Source organism: Rhea pennata, chromosome 8 (genome assembly GCF_028389875.1).
Source record: "Rhea pennata isolate bPtePen1 chromosome 8, bPtePen1.pri, whole genome shotgun sequence".
NCBI classification, from domain to species: domain Eukaryota; kingdom Metazoa; phylum Chordata; class Aves; order Rheiformes; family Rheidae; genus Rhea; species Rhea pennata.
The window spans coordinates 11,208,640-11,233,311 of NC_084670.1; the positions used below are offsets into that span (position 1 = coordinate 11,208,640).

The window sequence follows — 24,672 nt, forward strand, 5'->3', positions numbered from 1 at the left end:
CCAGGTGGGGAAACGTAGCGCGCGATGCGGCGGAGGGGGCGCGTCCCGCGGGCGGGGCGCGCAGGGGGGCGGGGCTCCGCTGGGAGGCGGCCGCGCGGCACGCTGGGAGATGTAGTGCGCGCGGGGTGGGGGTGGGGCGGCCCCGCTGGACCGAGGGGGCGAAGAGAACCGAGGGGACAGGCTCGCCCGCGGGCACAGGCCCCGGCGTCGCCCCCGCCCGGCGCTGGGACCGCTGACTGGGCCGGACCGCAGCGCCCCTCGCTGCCTCCCCCCGCCGTGAGGTGCCCGAGGGGCTGGGGAAGGGAATGCGCCAACCGGGAACCCTCTGCTCGAAGGTCTCTCCCTCATGCTCCTCTCCCCTGTATTTCGGGAGGCGCCAGCACCCTTGGCACGGCGGCAGCACCGACGCGCTTGCGAAATCAGCTGAAGGCGAGAGCAGTTAACGGGCTCCCACGAAGCCCAGGCGGGCGCTTTGCTGCTTCTTCCAGCGCACATGCACCGCAGCAGACAACGCAGACATGGCTGCGGCAGCTGTGACAGCAGAGACCTCCAGAAAACTTGCACAGCAGCAGCACACGCATTGGTGGAGACCTGGAAGCTCATTTCCCCCCCGTGCGATTTCAAAATAAGAGTTCAGCAGCTTCAGCTGTGCTATGTTCCTCTGCAGCAACAGAGATGAGGGTTTAAGCTGAGGATTACCAGCTTTTCCTTGGGACTTCTCTCCGCCTCCTTACTTATATCCTCTTGCTTAGAGAAGTAACTAGAAAAAGTTAATTGGGCTCTTGACATTAGAGGAAGGGGAAAAAAGTCTCAAAGTCATACACTGAATACAGTATTTATTTAAAGCGTGCAAACATACAAGTGGAAACACAAGTGACAAAAGCCATTTTTCTCGACAGGATGACTGCTGCTAGCATTCCACATAGCATCTTCAAAGTAAAATTGCTTGCTTACTGATTTAAAGCAAGAACCATATTCAAAAGTCATCCACATTTGATCAGAATAATGAACAACCAACACTGATTTTATTTCCCTTAGAAAAAACATCCAGTCTAGTAAAGAATCCCAACTGAATTGTAATAGTTTTCTGCACTCAAGTAAGTTCAGCAGTAGACTGCACTGATGAACTTTATTGAGGGACAGATAAATTCTTTATCAATTTTGTAATCTTTAAATAAAGAGATTTGGTTTAGTTCAGCTGCATGCTGTGCAGCTCATGGCAGAAAACACTTGAGGAGACATTGGCCTGCATTATGCTTGAGATGAATATACAGTTTTAATATAGGCCTACTACAAATGAAATGAAGTTAGCAAAACTAAAATAACACATATTTAAGTTTTTGAACTACTTGAATACAAAGGGTTGTTACTACGGGGAAAAAAAAGGTACTCTTTATTTCACTTACATTTAGTTAAGCTTTCTTTATCCAGCAGTTAACCAGAACTCTTGCCTATGACATTCTCCAAATGGCATCAATGGCTCTGAAAGAATTCCTTTTTTTATTATTCTGATAAGCTGTTAGAAACTGTGCCTTTTAATTTCTGCATCAAGGCAAATAACCATTAATCCTATTTTACAGGTAGAGAAAGTCAAAAAGTTAAACATTGGTAAGGCCACAAAGAACTATCAGAATGCAGTTAGGTATTAACACCTTATGCCCTTTTATACTCAGATGGCTGGACAAATCATTAATAAGAGATTAAAACAATATGTTGTTAATGCTAGAGGTCCAGTAGTGCTCAATGGTATATCAGCACTCAGTAAATTAGTCCCTGCCTCAGAGTAACACAGAGACATGGTAAGCTGGAAAACAGAGGTATGGAAAAGGCAAACGACTCGTCCAGTGTCACCAGCAGATCAGTGGTGAAATGTAGGACAGGACCAGCTCGCCCAAGTCCCAGCTCGGACAGTAGTTTAAAAGGAGGCATTAAAATAGAATGGGCCTTCTAACACGTCTGCTCGTACTGTATACTCAGGAACTAATTCTGTGATCTTCCAAAACTCAAACTGGACATCTTTGGTAAAGACACACTGGACAACATTATGGGTAAGGCAGGAGGGATTTCTCTAAGACTTGCTAACAAAGTTATTGATGCTTTGGGGATGGGACTATTGCTTGAGCTAAACAATCCATGGGACAAGCAACAAGATTGCACTGAAGGCCTGCTCCAGGATATGCATTTATTTCCCTCAAATCAACATGAAACTTAAGATCTCTGTTTTCTTTCTTTTAAGTCTCACAAGTACTCTAAAGGGAACAAAATGCACTGGATGTGGCTGGTTATTTGGGCTGTAAGGAATGCTTTACGCACACAGTGCAACCATAGCACTTTCACTTTGTTCCCCATATAAAAACATTAATAAAGATAATCGAAGTCAATAACTGAGCAGTTTAATCAGAACATGCTTTCATGCTACTGCATTCTCCATTCCCCTCTTTTTTTCCCGCCCTCTCATGGTAATAATTAAAGAATTCAAAACCATTTTATAAGCAGTAAATCCCAACTATTGCCCTAGCCCAATTACAAAGTGTCTGGAGCTTGATTTGGACTCCTCCAATCTTTATCTAATCCACAACACATTCAGTGCTTCCAGGAGCAAGCTTGCAGTCATTGTAATAAATCCCACAAACTCTGACATGGAAGCTCTAATATCTCCAGAAAGGAGGTCAATTAAAAGCAGTATATAAGTAAACCTTCTCAGGCCTCCTGCTCAGAGAGGAAGACTTTATTTGGACAGGATTTTTGATAAATCGTGGCAACAATTACTTGTGGAAGAGCATGCAAGGAATATGTTATTCTAACACCTTATTTTCTAGTAGTTAATAGGGGTCATTGAAGGGGTAATGGGGGTGTCCAGCATCTCTTGCTACCAGCTTTCCATTTATCTGTGAAGCAAACAGACAAGCTCAAGTCAGAAAACGTTTTTTTTTATCTTACTCTTAGTTACAAATCTAAACCATGCAGCGTTTGAAATTCTTCCTATCCCAAACATGTGCAAGCATCTTTTTCTTTTAGTTTAGCAAGAGCTGTTCCCTCTACTCCAAGTGCTGTTAGCACTTCTTGAAAGAGAAACACAAACCAAAAAATTTCTGTAGCCTCAAGGAAAAGTCTTTCTTCCAGCTGCTAAGTCTTGAAAAATTGGATTAAGAAGTAAAACCTTTTGCCTTTTAGCACTATTGAATAAGTGTTGTAACATGCACACTTCAAAACACTTTATAAAAATCAGAATTTTGTCTATTTTTCCAAGACAGGGAGTAGCTGGGATGTAATTTTACAGAGGGACATGATGAAACAAATTGAATAGCTTGCTCAAGGTCACACACTGAAGCACTAATAGTGTCACTGAACTCTTTCACAGCACTTTCCATTTGTGAGTTTAAGAATATTTCCAAGGCAGAGCAGTTTCTCCAGCTGTGAAATGGGAGTGCTGAAATTAATGTTCACGAATAAGGAAACAGAGGCTCAGGCTGTCCCAAAAGCAGACCCAGCCATACAAAAGTCCCAGTTCCTACACCCCACTCAGATACACGGGCTGCAATCCTAGATGCATTCCATCTGTTGCAACACTCCCACTCACTGAGGAGCTGGGGTAAAACCTTACCCTAATCTGTAAGTTAGAAGGACTTTAAGTGGGGTATTAGTGAAGAAATACACCTCCTTAGAGTGACAGGCTGGCATCATTCAGTTAAAATTTCTAGTAAATGACTAATTATTGAATATAAACGATGTTAGAGATATCATTGATGATCTATAAATATTAAAGGTTATTCAAAATGTTACGGAGGTGTGGGAGAGTAGGGCAGAGGAAAATTACAGGGCCTTTTAAACCAACTACCCACTACTGAGTCCCTTTAATTGGCTTTCAGTATCAATTCTGCATTTGAAAGCAACAACTGGAATTCCTAGTAATGAATTGTTTACGTGAGGACTACTGTAGTATGAAATCAGTCACTTGGGGGCACTACAGAGCAGAAAATGAAGACATTAAAGTCTAATATTTACCAACACTCAGACTAAAATAAAACTATCAACTGACGACCATCAGTAAAACTCCGTGGACAAAATGGTCACAGTGTCTTCATGTTTCCTCATACTCCACTGAAAGACAGCAACTTCCTCATATTGCTGGAATTTCTATCCATATTTTTTGCCCATTTCTTCCCCATATTTCACTATATAGAATAGCTCTTCAAGTAAATATTCCTGTTAGCAGCATGCCAAAACAGTAGCTGCCCCAGGAACTGGAGGGAAGGCAGTGAAGGGGAAAATCCACCAATGAACACACTATAGATCAACAGTAGCTAACTATCAAAAACAGACAGATAATTATGTGCACAAGAACATTGTCACTCCTCCTCTCTTGCTTTCTGGTCATTCACGTTTCCTTTAAATACATTCTTTGGCCTGCTATGTGTTTCCAGAAGTTTGGGTTTCAGGCTGGTACCAAGTACGGCTGAACAGTTTTCAATCTCTATCCCAATGATGATCTTTTCAAATATCCAGCAACGTTATTCAAATGCCTACATGCAAATGTAACTACAGACTTTAAATAATAATAATAATAATAAACAATATGGAGGAAAACGGCACATCTGAAAGACCTTGTGGTTATGTATCAATGCAGTAAAGCAAGGAAAAACCATGTCTTGTCAGTTATAACAGGAGCTCTGATGTCACTGCCGTAGCACACTGAAATCCAGACGCTATAAATTAGATTCATAGAGGAGATAGGCATAAAAGGTTAGACAGAAATTTTAGTTTTAATTCAGAGATGATGAAAATTCTCTCTGATAAGCCCAGAGGGGCAGGCAGAAGACAAAATGTTCCACTAGAGATCTTACAGCTACAGAGTCGCATTTTAATTCTCCTCATCTTGCTTTTTCCTGTCCTGTTATGTGACAATGTGGCAGTATCTTTGAAGCCCAGCTGGATCACATTCACTCTTTTTCTCTTTGGATGGACCAGCACTTTGAACTATATTTCATCTCTTCTTTGTGAATCATTGTGATCTGATAATGTCTCCCAGGAAACAAAAGCACATGAATTATCCCTGGCTAGTCCAAGCCCAACCTGCATTTGAAATGTATTTTGCAGCTTCATTTACAAAACAACGTTGTTGGCAGCATGACTAGCAAAATACTTGAAAGAACCATACTGTCAACAACAGATGTGCTTGTCACCACTGCATTCACCCATGTGCGCAGCAAAGCTGGCAGTGTGGCATACGGACTCCCAATCCATAAGCACAAAAAATTTTGGTTGCAGGGATGGTGGGGCGAGAGGGGTATCTATACAAACGCACACGTATTCAAGCAATCCTACCGTTCAAATCATGACCCTGAAGCCACAGTGTGATAAACAGTGAAAGCTGTAACAAATATCTACCCTTGATTCAAGACAACAGTTCAATATACTTAAAACTTCTCTTTTCAAATTTGTAGTCCACTTCTTAATATGCTCTTAAGCAGTCAAAAAACTCAGTGATAAATTCTGGAGAAATGCCTTCCCCAAAGAACTCCTAGAGCCAGCAACCACTGACTATCCAAGAAGAATTAACAGGAAGGCAGACATACTGCTTGAGAGCAAAGGGCGTGATTTACAGCTTCTAAATTTGTGCAAAGGCCTACTGTATCTATGCAGTGTACTGTATCATAGCAAAGGGATAAATCATCAATATTTATTACAGTTGCCTTTTTTTTTTAACCCAGTGGCCCATCAGGGAGTGGCAATAGCTGTATTTCGTATGGACAGAAGCAGGACAATACATGCGTAAGAAATGATGAACACAACTATAAAGACAGGAAATAAGAAAGAATTGAAGTTTTCTGCAATGAGGGAAAAAAGGAAATAGATTGTTTCTTTAATATAACAGAAGAAAAAACAAAGAGAGACTGTAAAAAGGCATGGGTGTGTCTAATAAAACTGTGTGTAATAGCATATGAAGTAAAGTTTCATGTGATAAAGGAAACAGTGATGATGCTAATGGATGCTGCTGCTAAAGGATCCAGAAAGAAGAATAACACAGCCAAAGCCAAACACCTTATTTTGGAGGAAGATTGTTACAAGAATGGTGGAACAGGTACATCCAGTGGAAGGGACAAATTCCCTCTTGCATGGCTTTTGTGATGGAGGTGGAAAACTAATTGCACACAGAGTCTTCACTAAATTTATGGGTTATAGACAAAGCAGATGGGGACCAGTGGAACAAGGAGTACTTTTGGAGGAATGGCATAGGCCTTGGAGTACTTGTATTTTGAGAAAAACATCAGCAGCAGTTTTGAGAGATCTGAAGCAAGAAGGGATTCTGGTTAAAGATTCATGGAAAGTTCAGCAATGAGGATTTAAAAAAAAATCATCAATGGCAGAAATAAAGAGGAAAATGGGTACAGAAAAGCATAGCTTTTTGGAAAAAAAAAAGATATTTTGAACAATTCTTCCAGCTTAGACACCCTAAAAAGATGTAGCACTCTTACTTATAAGTAGTTCTGACAGGAGAGAGCAAAGGGGGGGGGGAAATGCAGAAACTCCAAGTTGTGACCAAGTGAACATAATCAAAACTATTAGAAACACAAGAGAAGTTTACCGTAACCATTGGCACAATGTAACGCCAATTTTTATTCAGGCTCCCAATGTGGCTCATCTCCTCTTCTGTGAGACTGAAATCAAACACCTATGGGTGAGGGGGAAAAAAAAGTCTTCATTCAATAATCATGTGTTTTTCATATTTAATTCCTGCTGAATTTTGCTTCTTGGTTTTGTTTACTTTGTAAGTCACAATCATCTCCTTGTGTCCTGAATTTCTCCATGGATCCATAGGCAGCAGGACTAACTCAAATGCAGAAAAGTTCCAGTTCTCAGTAAACCATGACAGAATGAAAACAGCAGCAGTGACTTGAGATATTGTGACTATTTGAGCATTTAATTTCAAATAACAGCGCAATGACACATTGTAAGTGTTGCAAACACAGACTCACAAAAGAGACTGGAATTATTAAGTCATTTACATAATAATTCTTCTAGAGTTTCAAAAATAAATCCTCAATGCTGTATCAGAGTTTCTAGATCCTAGCATTAAAATCCAAATAAAAGTAAATTAAACATGATGCTACTCGTTATAGTATTTCACAAGTCTTCAGAAGCTGCAACTTTGATATGCTCTTGCTTCAAATAGAGAGAATTACCATACAGCTCTGATAAATTGAAGTTATGTATCTATCTAAAAATCTTGGCTTCAGGCAAAGTTTCATCTTTTGTTTATAAATATGCAGTTGTAGTTTAATCCATTTTATAACAAATACTGAACAAAGGCTTAAAGCTTGACGTCTGCATTCACTTGCCAATTCTAAACCTGCATAGCACTCTTCCACAAAGGTAGTAATCAGTGGGACTGCTTCTCCAAGTAAGTGCTGCCTATTGAAATCAATCTGTTCCTATGTAAATCTAAGGCTAGAGTAAATAATTGCACTGCATTTATTGGCATTTTTCAAAATTTTTAGCAGCATACTACATGGTAGAATTTGGTTTAATGGGAGTAACAGCTGCACAAACAAATCCTATCTTAAAAACATATATGTAACCATCCAAACTGTATGATTAAGGGCTTAATAAAGATCACAAGAGATGATTCAGAGTTGTCCCTTCAAATTGCTGTCAGTCAGAGTTTTCAAGTAATTGCTGAAGTAAAGTGAATTAATTTCAGAACAGAAGTGAATCACACTAATCCTCTACCTTCAGCATCATTAGAATGGCAGTTTGCTGCAGAAAACCACCAGTCCTCAGTTACAGAAATGTTATTTGTAAATAAGAACCACTGAACAAGGAAGTCTTTAATAACATTCAATAAATTTTTAAACTCAGAAATATCAGTAAATACTGTCTTTTGTAATTGATAAAGAATTTTCACTTAGACTTCTGACAACAAAAGACTGTGCATGTGCACATGCACACACACACGTGCTTATTTGCTTGGGACTTGACATGTTTGTTTACCAAATATCTTTACCCTCCCTTCTGAGTGCGTGCACTTAGGAACAAGCACGGGCCAAGTGCCTCAGTTCTTTATGCAAGTGATAAGACGCTATATTATTCATACAAAAGAGCGCTGCTGAATCTGCTGTCCTCCAACTAAATTGCTGCCTTATAGTGAAGGGAATCAGGTTGCTTACCTGGAGATTCTGCAGAATGCGAGCAGGGGTGACACTCTTGGGAATGGCAACAACTTTACGCTGCACTTGCCACCTGTTAAGAGGAGACACAGACTTTCTGTGCACGCAGCCCAAGAACCCAGACATTTGTTTCAGTAGAACAGATATCTGTGACAGCAGAGAAACCATTCATGTTTTTATATGCAGTAAAAATATCCAGAAGAGGGCTCACATAGCAATAGGCATTATATTAGAACCTAGTATCACCACGCTCAAGCAAAACAGTGGTCAGTGGATTAATTTATGAGCAAGTCAGTCTCAGGTGTTTTAAGCCAGAAGACCAAGAAATAGTCAGAAAAATGGACTTAAGCATTTTATTACGTTCTAGTGTGACAACTGCTGAGAGACTAGAAGAAAACCCAAATTCCTCAAGTGCCCATCTAGTGGCTTAAGCACAGTCTTAAACATGTTCCACTATCAGTGTATCTTGCTGCTGCCCTAGGTTGTATTAGTGATACTGACAGACACAAAACTAGGCAGAAAATGAAGACAGAGATCCAATTCTACTTTAGAAGATGCTGATCACTTTCTGGATATCACTGAACCATCTTGTTTCCCAATATCCAGTAGCTGGCTTCTGCTACATAAAAACAGAACAGCAAACAGTTCTTCAGTATAGGGACCTTCCTCAGCAGCTTTTCCTGGAGACCATTTGAATGCAGCAGCAAAAGCTCAAAAGTTCAAGCAACTGGCCAGTGCAAACATAGCAGGAAGTACCTAAACACAGTGCACTGCTGCCTTAATAGCGCTCCTCCCTGCTGTCCCACTGCAATTCCATAGCAAAGGTGGTAGTGGACTGTCCCAGGAATGGACCCTTTTAACCTTGTCCATCTCCCAGCTCTAAGGCAGGATCCACTCCATCAACTCTGTAAAGCAAGTACTCAACAGTGTTTGCTTTGGGTGCTGAGATTCTAACTCGCCGCTAATGGGGAAAAAACACGCACTACAAGCAGCTCCCTTCTATCCTGTGTTGTTTACTTTATTAAGGCTAGGTGCAATTCCACTCTCTTTCAACTGCTGTGTACCTGAGGATGATCTGGGCAGGTGACTTGCTGTATTTTTCTGCCAGTTTTTTGATTCCAGGTTCTTCTAGAAGCACAGGCTCATCTGGATGTTTCCATGATCGATCTGGAGAGCCAAGTGGACTGTAGGCAGTGACAACCAGTCCTCGCTTCTGGCAGTGAGCTATCAGCTCATTCTGAGCTAGGTAAGGATGACATTCTACCTGTTAAAGCAACACACAATGAGTTCCTGGTGAGAAGATTTCAGCACAAAACTCTAAACAAACAGGAGGTCAAAGGCATGGCCACCAGTCACCACGGAAGTTCATTCCAGTTTCAAAAAAAACTTTACAAGCCTCTAACTTACCACATGGAGAATGAAAAACACTCTTGGAGCCTAAGATTACAGCAAAAGAAGGATAGCTCTAATACATTTCTAGAGTGCTGGGTATCTAATAGATCATCCAACAAGCAAGGAAGCTCTGTAGCAGAATGAGTTAAGTTAGCCCTCTTGCTCTTTTTCTCTTACAAACTAAGTAATCCCTAATCATTCCTCACACGGAAGGCACCAAACTCTCCTATTCAACTAAGTAGGCATAAACAGCCACAGGACATGGATAGAGACCTTCTCCCCAAGGAATCTGTCCAAGTGGAAAGGCCTCCACTGCATGCCTACTCCATTGTAGAGGTGGCTGTACTCCTCCCTGTACATCAGAAGCTGTGCATTTTGCGCTAAATGGGTAGCGATGCTTTGCAGTTCTTTAATCCTGTGGACAAACACCAGAAAGGCATTTCTCCCCTCCTTTACTCATCTTACCTGGAGCACGCTTGGTTTGACAGTGGCCACACCAAGTACATCATCAATCTGACGGCTGTTGAAGTTTGACAGCCCAATGGCTTTCACAAGGCCTTTTTCTACCAGCTTTTCCATAGCCTTCCAGGTATCCTTGTAATCAGTGTAATCATAACGTATCATGCCATCAGGATTCTTTGGGAAGAGATTGTCCCCTCGTCTATAGCATCAAAGAAAAAATATAAGTGCATACCACATGATGATTTCTATTTTATCGGTTGTTCACTAAAAATAAATAAATAAATAAAATCCACAAAGAACAAACAAAAAAATACTTTAAAACATTCTTGACAGTTTACAGAGTTTGCAAGATAGCATATAAGATGCTCTAGGTGACCCTGCTTGAGCAGGGGGGTTGGACTAGATGATCTCCAGAGGTCCCTTCCAACCTTACTGATTCTATGATAAGATGAACAAACTTTTCCTTTGAATTCACCTGTGCTGACTTAACCTACAGGAAATTGCCTTAGACACTGTTTTGCCTATTTAAATTTGCTGTAGAGTACTCAGAACTACTTACCTACAGGGCAGCGACTCCATGTCCCCAGGCAGCCACTGTATACAAGCAACAGTTCATCACACACTTTGACTCTAGCAAAACAGCTGATTTAGAGAGGAGCAACTCAGAGGCAGCTTTTGTTTTTCAAGCTGTGTTTTTAGAACTGATATTCTTCATAGTCTATTTGAAGTTGCTATGAAAATATCTTGGTTTAAGGGATATCTAGGAGAGACTATATCTAGCTTTCCCATTCCCTCTGGGCTCTGTAGCAGTGTCAGCACTGGATGCAAGTACAGATTCTCACAGAAGTCTTAACTTGTACACGTTGCCCGTAGGTTAGGTGTGTTCCCAGTTAATCATACCAGCCCATAAAAATAACAAAGAACTTGGTTATGCCAAGTGATACCACCATACTGTAAAGGGGTTATAACTGGTCTCTGAGCAATCTGTGCTTGGATGAGTGCCAGCAATTCTACCGGGAGAGTGCTGCTTCATAACCACTGTGGGATACTGCTAGGTCAGATCTCAGAGGCTGTCTTGCATCACTAGCTAAACAGTGAATGATGTGAAAGATGGCAGCAGCTAGGAGCAAGGGGACACGTTTTCTGTTCATATAGCTGATAGATCTAGAACAAAAAATAACTTAGAAAAACTTAGGAGCTCCCAGCACAGAAAAACAATCTTATATGCCAACAGTAGTAAATTGAGAGGTTATTTTCTAGACTTACAGGAACTGTGATTTTAATATAAAAGTCTGTTTTAAATTCCTGTTGAAGTAACATTCTTTAGCTCAGTTTCTCAATACAGCAGACTTTATAGCTAATTAAGCATTGAAGTAGATTGAAGTAGAGCTAATGGAAAACAGAGTGAATACTTTTGAACGAGAAAATATGAAACTGCTTTATGAAAATATCACTCATCAACTTTTTTTCATTTCCATGAGCAGTTTAAGTAATTTTTATTTAGAGTAATTAAATACACATCATTATTTATATTACGTGACATCACCATCCAAGCACACAATGCTTTGATGGTTTCTGAATTGACTGAAAACAAACCTATTTCAAAACAGGGTAATTTTTAAACAGACATTCTTCCTCCAGACCAGCTCTGGTTTAAAACATTTCCTCATTCTGTTAGGCTGAGGAGTATATTTAGAATTTAAGGGTCTTTCCTCCTATCACCGGTGTGGTACACATTGCAAAATTCAGTTCACATGATGGCTGGAAGTTTTTTTTTTTTTCAGGAAAAAGACTGAAGCTCCTTTGAATCTGACAGGGTCTGCCCAGCTGAGTGCAGTCTCCTTGAAAACAGTCTCTGAGGCAGAAGTTAATTTTTTTAGCTCATTATAAAAAAAGATATTAAAAAAATATTACTGCTTCCACAGATACAGGAAAATAATGAACTCCACTTCTGTCAGTGTTGTAGGATAAATACATTTACCATTTACAATGAGAGGAGAAACTTTTCCTACTCTTTCCTCAAATCTTACAATTACTGCAATTAAAGTGTCATAAGAGGTCATTTAAATTCCTCCTCATACAAATACCAGTGTGATACTGCACAAGCTTGGCCACTGTGATACAGTTAGTATCTATTAGTAAAAAGTGTTGTCTTCTTTATGAAGCATTTAATTCTCATTTTTCAGGAAAAAAAAAAAATAGAAAGCACAAAGCAGTGACAGGAATTCCTCAAGACTATCATGCAGGTAAATGGCAGAACCAAGAACAGCAGCCGCACACTCCTAGTGCCAAGGGGAAGGCTTTAGAATTCTAATGTATTGAATGTATTTTAACTTGAGAAAGATCCTCCTCACAGTGAGCTAGCTTCTCAACTGGTAAAAAATGGCAATTTTCACCGAAATTAAAATAATATTCAAAAAGAAACCTACAGTTTCTTCACAGTTTGACTACTTTTGATTACTTATTTTTGGCACCTACACCAAACTAACAGACATTTAGTGACCATCATTTCAGTGTCTAGTTTTCTCACTGTTAAGTACAATTTTCAGTAAAAGCTCAAGGATTTTAAACAAATACTTAATACTCTTTTTTTTTTGTGGACTCATCATTGCTAAATAATGAGAATAATTATCCCTTTTCTATTTACAGTCTCTTGGTACAGTAACAGAAGTCTGTCTTCTCCATTGTATTTTCAGTCCTGCAACAAATCTAATACTAACCAAATTCCCATCCAGTTCAAATTCAAAGAACAGAAATGAGATAGGAACAGTTGTTTCTGTGAATGTGAATTCATCCCAAATTAATAAATGCACAGATTATGAGGAAGAAAATAGAAGGATCCTACACAACAGTCTATAGGGTTATGCTATTAGCCACACGTAAAAAACATCTTGCAGACAATATCTGCAAGAAGAAATACACAGCCCAGAAAGAAACTCTTCAGGATATAAAATCAGACATTTATGTAAAACTGACTTTTTTTGTTGTTGTTGTTTGGTTGGGGTTTCTTTTTTTTAAGCAGAACTTACTCAAAGGCATGAGGCCAGTGCATGAGGTACAGGTCCAGGTAAGCCAGCTTCAAATCTCCAAGTGTTTTCCTCAGCGCTGGCTCCACGTCTTCTGGATGGTGCTTGGTATTCCAGAGCTTTGATGTTACAAATAAGTCCTCTCTCTTAATAACCTTTAAGAAAGGGAAAAGAGTGCAATTTACTGGAACAAGTTCAGAAAAAGAACTGCAGTAATCCCTCAGTTTTAAGACAAAGAAAGCAATTTAGTTAAAAAAACCCACAAATTAAACCTTGAAAAAATATACTGCAAGGAAAATGGGAAAGAGAACTATACGTTTGCATTGACAAGTCCTAAAGCACAAATACATTTAGAAAATTATGAGAAGTTTCACAAAACAAACAAACAAAAACCCAAACCCACACATATTTCTCCAAACTCTCCAATTCAAGGCCTAAAGCTGCTACTAAGCTAGATCTGGCCAAAAGAAAAAGACTATTCAGATTACTCTTACACAAATTTTGTAATTTAGTTTTAACAATTCACCTGTCCTAGGTACAACTCACTAACTTACGATACTCATTACATGTTATAAACTAAGAATGCCTCTTATGGAAAGAACATGGGAAAATAAACAAAAGATACTTCCCCAATCCCCTGCACTGGACTTGGGAAAAAAAAAAGAAAAGTTTTAGGAAGAATGCACTAAGAATTAAGTGCCCTATGCCTTTATGGGAAGGATAAGGTCCAGAATTGAAAAAAAAAATCAATCTTGGCTATTTATGAAGTAGAAAATGCAAAGGTGAGATCTGATTGCCAAATTTCACTCAAGTCTTATGCTCTGTAGAAGCTGGAATGATTAATTCCTTAATTTCTCTCCTTCCATCATTGAGTTTTTCTGTGTTTAATATACTGGCTGTTGTGCTCAGGGAAAAAGATATTCTAAAAATTCTAGCTTTAAGTTACTAGCTAATATGAACTGGGAAAAAAAAAAAAAAAAAAAAAAAAGAAAAAGTGCTTCTCTACATTAGTTACCACTATCTGGACAGTGGGAAGGAATCCCTGGGGCAAGCTGAAAACAGCCTCTCAGGAGCTAATCACATAACAAAGAGATTGCCCTAAAGCACAAGAAAAAGAGGAAAGCAAGAACATGAAAGCTTTCTTTCCCAGAAACTATATATTCATGTAAACTTCCTGACTTCTTTGGCCAACAACAGTAAGAGGCCAAATTCGAGATTCCACCTGAGTTCATCCATGGGAATGCCTCTCACTTCTAGGCCATGGATTCTCAGTGTAGGTCCTACACTCACAGCTACCATAAGTATCAAATACAGCTACTGCTACAGAAAAAAAAAAAATAAAAGAAAGATACCTAATTACTCACTTGTATTTGATCTATAAACAACAAAATCACAGTCACTGAATTTCCTGTGGCTAGCTAGCATTGCGTACTGTTCTAGACTGGCAAACTAGCGTAATTTTTCATATAAATCATGGCAAAGATTATCCATTATAGCTAGTGATTCTGGGAACCTCCTATTTTTGAGTATCCAAATTGAGATTTTCCTTTGGCAAGGGGGAGGGGTCATTTTTTTCCTCTGCAGCTTCCATGCAAATATTCTGGATAATCTTTCCTCCTCCTCACAGCCAGTACAGTTCTAGAAGAGAGAAAGCTTTCTTTCATGCCTCCTCCTGGTAAGTAATACCAAACAGCTGGGATAGACTAGGAGAGGAACCTCAAAATGCTAACTTCATAGTCTGTTTTCAGGTACAGCTGTCAATGTTGATAAAATGTATAGTCAGTATGGTGGCTTTTTGTGTTTTTTTACCTTGTTGGGCCCAACGCATTCCTGGAAAGCCTCACCTATCTCTGCTTCATTGCTGTAAGCTGCCGCACAGTCAATGTGGCGATAGCCCACGCTTAGGGCATATTTCACTGCTTCTTTCACCTGTAATCAGAAACAGGTTAGCCAACACAGTCAATGAAAAGAGAACATATTACTGGGGAAAAAAAGAACAGTTAAAGACTTAATGGGTGGTGAGAGGAAAGAAAAAAACACCCCTAAATCATAAGTATAGACCTAAATAACACCATGCTGTTGCACAGATGCCCAAAATGAATAGGATACAGTCCTCTGTGGTACAGCCTTTATGAGTGAAGCGCTAAGCACTAGTAGATACTTTAAGAGAAAGAAGAAAACATGCATTCAGGCCAAGCATGCAAGAACTCATTAGACAGAAAAGCAATTTGTTCTTAAATATAGTTGTCACATTTTCCTCAAGTACCAAATGAGTTCCAAGAAGCATTTTTCAAATAAGTCATGCTTTAGGAAGACAAACTAACCAGCCACCAGTCAACGTCAGCCAGTCCTGGAAGGTACAGCCTTTTCTCCAGCAGAGGAACAGTCAGGTTTCTAATTCCAGAGTTACCAGACTTCAGGTTTGATTCAACTGCTCACATCCTATTTCTAAAATGCACGGTTACTTTATGGCACATTTTTCTTCATGACTCATCCTCACTGACTGCACAACAATAAAAGCCACTACACTGCTGGATGTTAACCCAAGGCGTGCAGGCAACCCGAGAGCTCCTGATGTTCACAACTGTGCCTTCTGCTTTGCCGTTGCGCACACCCCTTGTTCTGTATTGTTGCCCAAAGGCCAGAATAGTTGGGAAGGAAGGCACTGCTTTAAAGCAGCTTCGGCTTTTAAAAACTGATGAGGCACAAGCACTCAACAGGACATGCATTTACACATGGGCTTCAAATATGTTGCGAGTCTATGAACCAGAGAGATAAAAACATACTTTGTTTAGTCTCTAGGGGCAGTCAGCAAGTGTTCTCTTTAAGATCTGTCCATCTCTTCAGTGCTACAGTAAGAGTACACCTTATCTCTGCAGATTTCTGTATATTGTTCTTTACCAACTTGTCTCTCAAGTCTGTGGAAGATTGTACACCATGTGTGAGGCTTGATACAATGGGTGAATGATCTATTTACAGATTGTACAGATTGTTCTATTTACAGCATGTTCAATTCTAAAGCTAACAAAATAATTAATTCCAATTCAAAACACTAATTGTCTAGCTTTCAGATGCTACTCAAAAAAAGGGGTAAATCAAAAAAGGTCTCTCTCCTACTGCCGAAATAAGTTTATTTTTCAAGAACTGCAGTAAGAGCAGACATAGGATATTCTGACTGTATTCTTTGGCATTTTTAGAGGAAACGTGGACTATAACTAGTTCTCCTTAGCTAGAATGACAAAGCACTTTCATCAGAACAGTTAAGCAAGTTCTTCCTTTCTTTAGCAGGATGGTATGTACAGCCCTGACTTCACTACAAGAAAGACCCTTCTCCTGAGGTGTAAGTCAAGGTCATAGTAATTCAAAGTCATAGTACCTCCGATACATTAAACACAACTTGAGACACATTAAAGGCTATTTTAGGTTGAATATCCACAGTGGGAGAAGGTGAAGAGTAATGACTTGGATCAATGAAAGTTGTGGAGCAGAAGCATCTGCTGTGATAAAAGAAAAATAAAAGTTCAAATATACTTTCACCAAAGATTTGGACATGCTAAGTTCTGTTTTCCTGGGACTTTTTTTTTTTTGAGGGGGGGGGAGGAAAGGATGAATAGAGTATTCTTCATCCATAGCATTTTCCTATTTCTATTAACCTAATAAATTTTTACCAAATTCTTATTCAAACAGGCATAGAATTTGCCATAAAGCAGGCACCACTTGCAGAAAAACAAGAATACAGCACTCCAAACACGTCTCTGCAAGATGATAAACAGGAGGCTGTATTTCTGTGTTTCAGCGTGTTTATTTAAACTCCTACACTGAGAAACTAGGACTAGTCATTTAATCTGGCTTGTGGATTTTGGCAATTTTTTTACTCAGGTAAGCTGTTCTCAGCCTACTAAAATATTCCAGCTTGAACTGAGAGCTCCTGTTCCACACAAAAGACAAACAGTCATGGGTAGATGTGTAAATAAGAATTTCTTGGAAGCAAAAAAAAAATCTAGTAATAGATATAAAACAAAGTACTCTTCTTGCTCACATTTAACAAAGTTTTGTATTTTTGAAATTAAGTTCAGGCAGGTACATGCACTTCAAGGAGGGGGGATGCTCAAGGGAAGCAGTGGGAGATTCAAATGCCCCTGAGTATGTGGTGCTGTGAAGTAGTAATAGCTACAGGATCTTTCAAACTTTCTCTATATCTTTTAACGTAGTCTGCCAGTACTGCCATGGAAGGTAAAATTACTAAATTCATTTTGCACTGGGCAAGTTGAGTCCGACAGCTTAATTTACCCATCAACATATAAAGACAGAAAGTAGGTCTGAAAGGATCTTGAGAAATCATCTGTTTACCCTCACACCCCACAGCAGGGCCAACTAAGCCTAAACCGCTCCTACAAACATTTGTCAAAACCATTTTTATATATGATAGTCTGTGTCAATGCTTAGCTATCTTTATGTTCAAAACTTTTTAGATGTGCAACCAAGATGCAAGGCCCTGGTATCTCATCTGATTCCTCAGACATCAAATTCATCATCTTCCCCTTTGCAAGGGCTTATCACATGTGAAAACTGTCAGCATGCCTCCCTTTAGGCTTCTCTTGACCACACGACTGTAGTTGCTTCCATCAATGTACTCTCAAGATCACGTCTTCAATAATACTTCTTTGAAATAACACTTCTTTGAAAGTAGTAGGCATTCTAGAACAGTAACTCCCAATGACTTCAACAGAACCCTAGAGGAATCTGTAGTAAGAGACTCCATTCCAGGCTCAGCTGCTGGAAATGCTGCTTACTATGGCAAAATCCAGCTGGAATAGGCTTAAATTGTGCACAAGTAGGATCTTCCCAGGTTTTAAGACTGCACTTTTCCCAGACAGATAGTGCATAAAATAAACAATGTGATAATATTTTGTTTGTTCAGTCCCAGGCATTTGCTTTAGTAGAACACACATTAAAAAAAAAATTACTTTGAGTCTACACGAATTCATCCATTATGTTCCAGCATGTTAATAAACATAATTCAGCTGGCAGTTGTTGTTTTAACAGACAGAGCTGAACATTCATTCTTGTCCTCATTTAAGAGGTTGACTGAGCTTTCATACCAACTAAACTTCCACATCAGTACAGCTTCTATTCCCAACAGATCTACTGTTCCGACGGTTGTTTGGAGAGGAAGACCAACAATAACATGGCTCTGAATAGATTTAATTTTTTATAGCTTTGTTTTCCCACTTTTTCCTCCAACTGCCATGACAGAACTACTTAATGGGTCATTTTGAGAAGTGTTTTAACTTTCCCTCAAAGTCATGAGCGCAGTTTAACAAGTGTAGTCCTATTGTTTCGAATCAAACCATCATGAAGCTAACACAAGAGTAACAGCAAAACACACAATGCTTACAGTATGGACATGCAATGGCAGAGACATAGTCTGAAAGAGATTAAACCAACAATACCAACTAAGAATTCCACCAAGCAAGAGGACACTCCTTCTGCGGGACATTGCACATGATCGCTGTGAAAGGCTGTCTCTGCCCTAATGAATTTATCATTTAACTAAATGAAATAGAAATAAAAAGAAAGACAAGGGATAGAAGTATTGCACAGCCCACAACACACAGATGTTCACACAGACTGTCTGTAGCATCACAGAGAATTCTTCCCAAGTCTGCTGTTTGCCAACAAATTGCATTTAGAAGCAGAGTGCATCTAATAGTATTAGCCTTCCTACTCTAAAAGCAAGAGGACCTGAACAAGTACTTAGTTTTCCTGATAAACATTGGCTGACCACTGGAACAGGACTTACTACAAGATCAGTTAGGGTTCTTGCCTCCCAAAATAATGCTTTCAGTTACATCACAGCTCAAACCAGACGGATGCTCGGTCAAGCCGGCAGCCTGAGGCCTTATCAGGCGAAAAGTCAGGCACCATGTTACAGCTACAGTTTTTTCCCAGTTGGAGCTCCTCATCCCACTGATAGGACTGTTTCTGAATCTGTCTCCCAGAGCACCACTACCCGAGGCCTGGGTTAACATGAAGGGATCTTCTGGTTTTGTGTCCTAAAACCTCAATCGTGCAAATTTATACATAAGTTCCGCTGACTCCAGTAGACCTAAAGCTATATCCATTCAAGTGAAGGATCCAGGCCCAATGTCTATTTGCATTTTGGAAGTGTTTTATAAAAAATAAACAAAATCTAGGCTCTTCAAAAAACACGTTCAAAATATAAATACAAGTTGAGAGAAGACAATACTGATTTATAGTTTGTTCCGTGCTTACTTGGCCAGGGTCACTTTTCCAAGTTCCCAGTCCTATGAGAGGCATCTTCTGACCAGTGTGGAGCACAAGGAAGTTGCATACTGCAGACATTTTTACCTACAGAAGAATAAGGGAGAAAACAAACAAACAAACAAAGTTTTTGCACCAATTTTGTAAGTTGCAAAAATTTACTTTTTCTGTGCTGGGAAGAAAAATCATAATGGTCCTGATGTTTTTATTGTTACACTAGAACAAAGCAAAGTAGGTTCTCCACAGCTTTCACTGGTGTGAAGGAGATCAATAGGTATTTGAAGCATAGAAGCCCTTTTTGTCTCTTTGCTCTTACTCTCTTTTCTCCTCTACAGTGCTTAGGTTTAAGATTTCTGAGAGTTGAGAGAGAAGTGTATCACAAAGCAGTGTGCAATAACATACACTTAATAAAGAATCTCAAGTGATTTTTTTTTAATAAAACAGCTGTAAGCTTTGATGGTGCAGAAAGGGGCAAAAGATGTTTATTTTTCAGTGATTAGCATGCGGTATTTCCATGGTCTTCCTTTTTTATCAACTAGCTACTACTAGCAGACCTCAACTCTTGCATGAGATGCATTTCAAGTACAGACAGAATGTGAATGTAATAGCTGTTATTGCCATTGTGGAAACGGTCACACACTGGTTTAGCAAAAATTCACAGACCAGTAGCATTCTTGTGTTGCTAAAAGGAGAAGGAAAAAAAATTATGCAAAGCAAATAGTCACTTCGATCATGTGCTTCTCTCTCATGTTTAATACTGTGATATCCAAGCACTTCCTATGTGAAATTCAATAGGAGATCCTACTGGAACCTTTGTTCTGTTATCAGTTGCTGCTGCAAATAGCAATCTGCTTACAGTGGAAAAGCTTTTTAATCAAAAAGGAAGGTTTTGCAGTGTCCCCCAACATCCTCACAATATATCTTTCTGGGGAAATTATTAAGAAGAAACCACATTCAGGGTGTATTCCAGAGCCAACTGGCTGATTTCAGCAGAAGTTGAGGAAGTTATTTCCCAAGTTCAGCAATGTCCAAACTAGTTTCGTTTTTTTCAGACAGATAACATTCACAAGAGCATGCAACGCTGGGTTTCAGACCATCTCTGCAGGAAGAATTTATGTTTTCAAAGTAAAGCATTCACACAACAGACTAGCCCAAAATAGCTCTATCTTCTCCACAACATTGTGATCAGATTCCTCATACAGGTAGTCCCTACTGACAGATTTAGTAACACAGAAAGTTTGTATTTTCAATTTCACGCTTAGCTTCTCAGGGCATACTTTTGTAGATTTACACTATATAGACAAGGAACAGCACACTTGTTTTACAGAGACAGAGTAGAGAAGTTAAACACTAACTAATGGTTTTGGATCTGCACTGAGCTGCATTAAGTCCAGATGTTGGTGTTGAAGGCTGTCACCAGTTAATCAGATTCTGGGTGCACATCAGTTATGTGAGGTAGGGAGTCCGAGTAATACTGGCAACAACATTTCCTGAATTAGCGTAGCAGTTTTGCAGTCTAGTACACACAAATGGACACTCATATTTTTTACCTGGATTTAATTACCTAAATAAAAGCACCTTCTCATATCATGCAATGCAATTAGAGACTTTTTGATTCACATTGGTCCATAACACAAACAACGTAGCAACACACTTCACACATCCAGCTTACACAACCATCATAAATGCAACACTTCAGCCCAGAAGACAAGGTACATGTGTTTAATCAGTAACTGGCATCAGAGCATATTTGCAAAGAATCACCTTATTTCATGTAATACTGTTGTACTTTAACATTGCAGAGATAGCAGAACCACAGACTCTGGAAGAATGGAAGATTTCCAGAATTGGAAACTCTAGAACACCCACTAATACTTTCCACTCAGATTCTTGTCCTAAGAAGATTTAAGGAGACAACAGTGTCCACTCATCATCATCACTTTGATCATTAAGAAATTGGAAGCTTTTTTGTTTTTTGAGAAATACTAAGAACAAAAAAATAAATATAAAAGCAAATCAGTTCTGAACAAGTAAAACGTGGGTCTGGATTAACAACACTCGCCTCTCCTGCTCCCACACGCACCTAGGCGTGTACGACTGGGGGCAGGTACTGGCAACCAGAGAAGTATAAACTACACTAGTTTATCAACCCATAGGTATAGCTCATTTTTAATCCCAAGTAACGAGCCTTCCACCTTTATAAATAAATAAATATAATAAATGGCAGACGCCGCGGAAGCCCGGCTACGAGCCCGCCCGCCCGCGCGGGCGCCTCCCGTCCTCCTCCTCCCTGCCCGCTCGCCGGCGGCGCCCGCAGCAGGGCGGCGCGGCGCGGCCGCAGGCACCGCACTCACCCGCCGCGCGCCCGGCCGCCCGCTCGCCCCGCTGCCGCCGCCGCCGCCGCTGCCGCCCAGCGCTTCCGTTTCCGGGCGCGGGCTGCGAGGCAGCGGCGGCAGCGGCGGCAGCGGCGGGCCCGGCCCGGCCCCCCGGCCCCGCGCGGCGCTTGGGCCCGCGGCGCTGCCGCGGCGGCGCGGGAGGGGGGAAGCGCGGGCGCTTGCGCTGGGCAGAGCGTGCCAGCCGGCCTGAAAAACGCAGGATGGGCCCTTCCAGGAGGAGGCACCAAGGCCGGCGGTGCGCGTTTCCCCACGAAGGGAGGAGACTCTGCCACGGCGAGGGGCTGCTGCAGATTTCCCCTCCTGGCACATGCTTTGAAGCTGGCTGCCATGCCGTGCCGCGAGGCCTTGCGGGCCTGGCTGCCAGCCTGCCGTGCCACAGATGCCAGTCTCCTCGGGGATAATTCCCCAGCTTTGCTCTGTTTGTTTTTCCTTTGCCGTCTGTTCAGTTCCCAGCAGTTAAGCCAAACCGCTCTGACTCTCCTATTCACAGCACATCGAGTAATGCATCTGATAGTCTGCAGCACCCAAAGGGAAATTACAAGCAAAACATAACCATCAAGATTAGGTACTTTATCTGGCAGAAAGACTAAATTTTTCCTCTGTTTTAATGTGCAGTCTTAAATACTAGGAATCTCGGGAATGCACAATGCCAGATAAGTTCATTTTGCTCTCACTTCTTTGCTAAAAGGTGCAACAAGGAGAAGGAAGTGCTAGTTCCTGAGAGGGCGTGGGCACCTTTTATTGCAGGTGCACAAGAATGCATTTCCTTATTTGTGCAAGAAGGTTGAAAGTAAGGTTTAACTAGATTTAAAAAGGATTGAATTTAATATAGAATCATTAGTACTGAATATGTGCAATCTTGCTAAGTCAAACCTGCAACTTCTATAGATCTCAACAGGAGCAGAATTTGGCCTGTAACTGAGAGAAGAGTACCCCTCCGTGTACTGGACTCTGTACTAAACTGTGACTGTACTAAACTATGGCTAAAGAAAATTACATCCAGTTTTGACTTTTATCCCAGGCTTCCATTCTTGTAAGTAATTTATATACTTTGAGAATCTGAAAAGTATGCTAAGCTCCTATCAGAAATGCAGGCAAAATGTATACCTAACATAGCTTTGAACAGGATTTTATTTCCTTTCAGAAAGATCATTCTGCTGATTCTTTTATTGCTGTTCTGAATTAAATCACCACAGAGACTAAGGGTACAAAGGCTAATTACTCCCTTGGGCATTCACATGACCAGATTTTTCTGTAGTTCATTTCTGTTTAGGCAAAATACAGGAAAGTGGAAGGAGAGTGCAAGGAAAAGACAACAAAAAGTAACATAGAGGAAATAAAAAGCTGGGGAGGAGGAAAGAATCAAGGGGAAAGAGTGTGCTGGGTTTGGTCTGTCTTTATGGAGACATTGCCAGTCACAAATCACTTGAAAACAACAGTCTTAACACTGGAAAAGATGCTTGAATTATGTGAATGCTAAATACAAAAACTTTAACAAACCTCAGCCTCTAATAATATATAAGGAGTAAAAGAGAGAAGGGAAAGAAGAGACAATCCTTTTGTTTTCAAAAGATAGTGATCATCCAGGCATACAGCCATAAAAATTGTTAATTAAAAAGTAGGTATGTAGGGAAGGAAAAGGTAACATGGACATTTTGATCTAGAAACATAGTCTTAATTTGAGTTAAAGAAGAAAAGGCAAATATGTGCTTTGTATATTTAATGATATGTAATTGTTTTAATTAAATCTAGTGTGCACCAGCCACTTACACATATATGCCCAGGGGCTTGAGAACATTTCAGTCATTAGACTTTTCACCTATATTATATTTCACTGTCCACAAAAGGTCAGGATTTTATTTTTACTGTGCCCCTGGTGGTACTGCACATATACAATAAATTCAGTCTGATCAGGATTCAGCAGACTTTCTGCATGTGCAGAGATCGGCTCTACAGAACATGTATGGTGATTTCCTAATGTGCTGGATTTAGAGGGCATGCTTGGATCATCTCTGTGTGGCAAGTGCCATAAAACTGATGTGTATATGCTCAGTGGGCATGCTCCTGGTATCCAGTAGCCCAAGCCCAGTTCAAGCAAGTGTTCTTACTAGGCTCATATTCCTCCATAAGTCCTGGATACACTTACACAAAATCCTCAAATTCTGCCCCAGCAAAACTCATGGAAACCTAAACATATGTTTGTGTCCTTAAATAGGACCTTTGTCCCATTTATTTGTACCTTGGCACATCAGGGACCCATTCCCAAAAGAGGTGACTGGAAGATGCTGTCATCAAAATGATACATGTAAAGTATGTTTGTGTTATTTATTTGAACATGCTAGGACAGTCTCAGTGTTCCTCCATAGAAGGGCCATCCCACTCTTCTTTGTTTATCCATAATCCATTTATGTTGGGCATATCTGCATATATGGGTGCAAAGAGACCTAAGCTTGTTCTGCTGATGGTCCATGCTAATCAGGTACAAGATGATCCTGTCTGACAGCTATTTTAGAAGAGCATGACACCAAGGCTAATCCTCTGTGCAAAGAGAGATGTGTGCAGAAGCGAGGTATAGAGAACACTCTGTTCTTCTGGCACCTGTGAAAGGCCTGCCTTTTCTTTCTTGAAGAACTTCATTTTGTTTTCTAAATACCATCTTACATCTAAAGACTGAAAGAGGCTACAGAAATATATATGCTCACTGAACAAGGAGCAGCTCCGACAATTTCTCACACCAAAACCTCCAGAAACAGATGTTTGTAAAGTATAGCTCAGAAACTAATCAAATGTAATGAGGCCATGAACACATGAATGGGAATGCCATGCTTAAGGCACAAACTTGGAACAAACTGCATCGTGGTAGCTATGCAAAATATTTATACTATGCATCTGCAAGTGTGAGAAATTAGCACAGCAAGCATTAAAAGAACTTGAAGCCATGAG

At 40.3% G+C, this 24,672-nt stretch overlaps 1 protein-coding gene across 2 annotated transcripts; it reads right to left on the reverse strand.

Moving 5' to 3' along the window:
- Positions 1 to 819: 819 nt before the first annotated feature.
- Positions 820 to 21,736, reverse strand: AKR1A1 (aldo-keto reductase family 1 member A1). 2 transcript variants are annotated; one of them, XM_062581121.1, is made up of 9 exons: positions 21,688 to 21,736; positions 19,325 to 19,420; positions 14,858 to 14,977; positions 13,052 to 13,203; positions 10,026 to 10,221; positions 9,233 to 9,432; positions 8,169 to 8,241; positions 6,587 to 6,673; positions 820 to 2,888 (listed from the first exon to the last, which is right to left on the reverse strand). In XM_062581121.1, exons 2-9 carry the CDS (start codon positions 19,412 to 19,414, stop codon positions 2,823 to 2,825), a joined length of 984 nt encoding a protein of 327 aa, XP_062437105.1. In that variant the 5' UTR covers positions 19,415 to 19,420; positions 21,688 to 21,736; the 3' UTR covers positions 820 to 2,822. The 2 variants fall into 2 exon arrangements, with proteins under 2 accessions (XP_062437105.1, XP_062437104.1); XM_062581120.1 differs by lacking the exon at positions 21,688 to 21,736 and adding an exon at positions 21,098 to 21,180.
- Between the last annotated feature and the right edge of the window lie 2,936 nt (positions 21,737 to 24,672).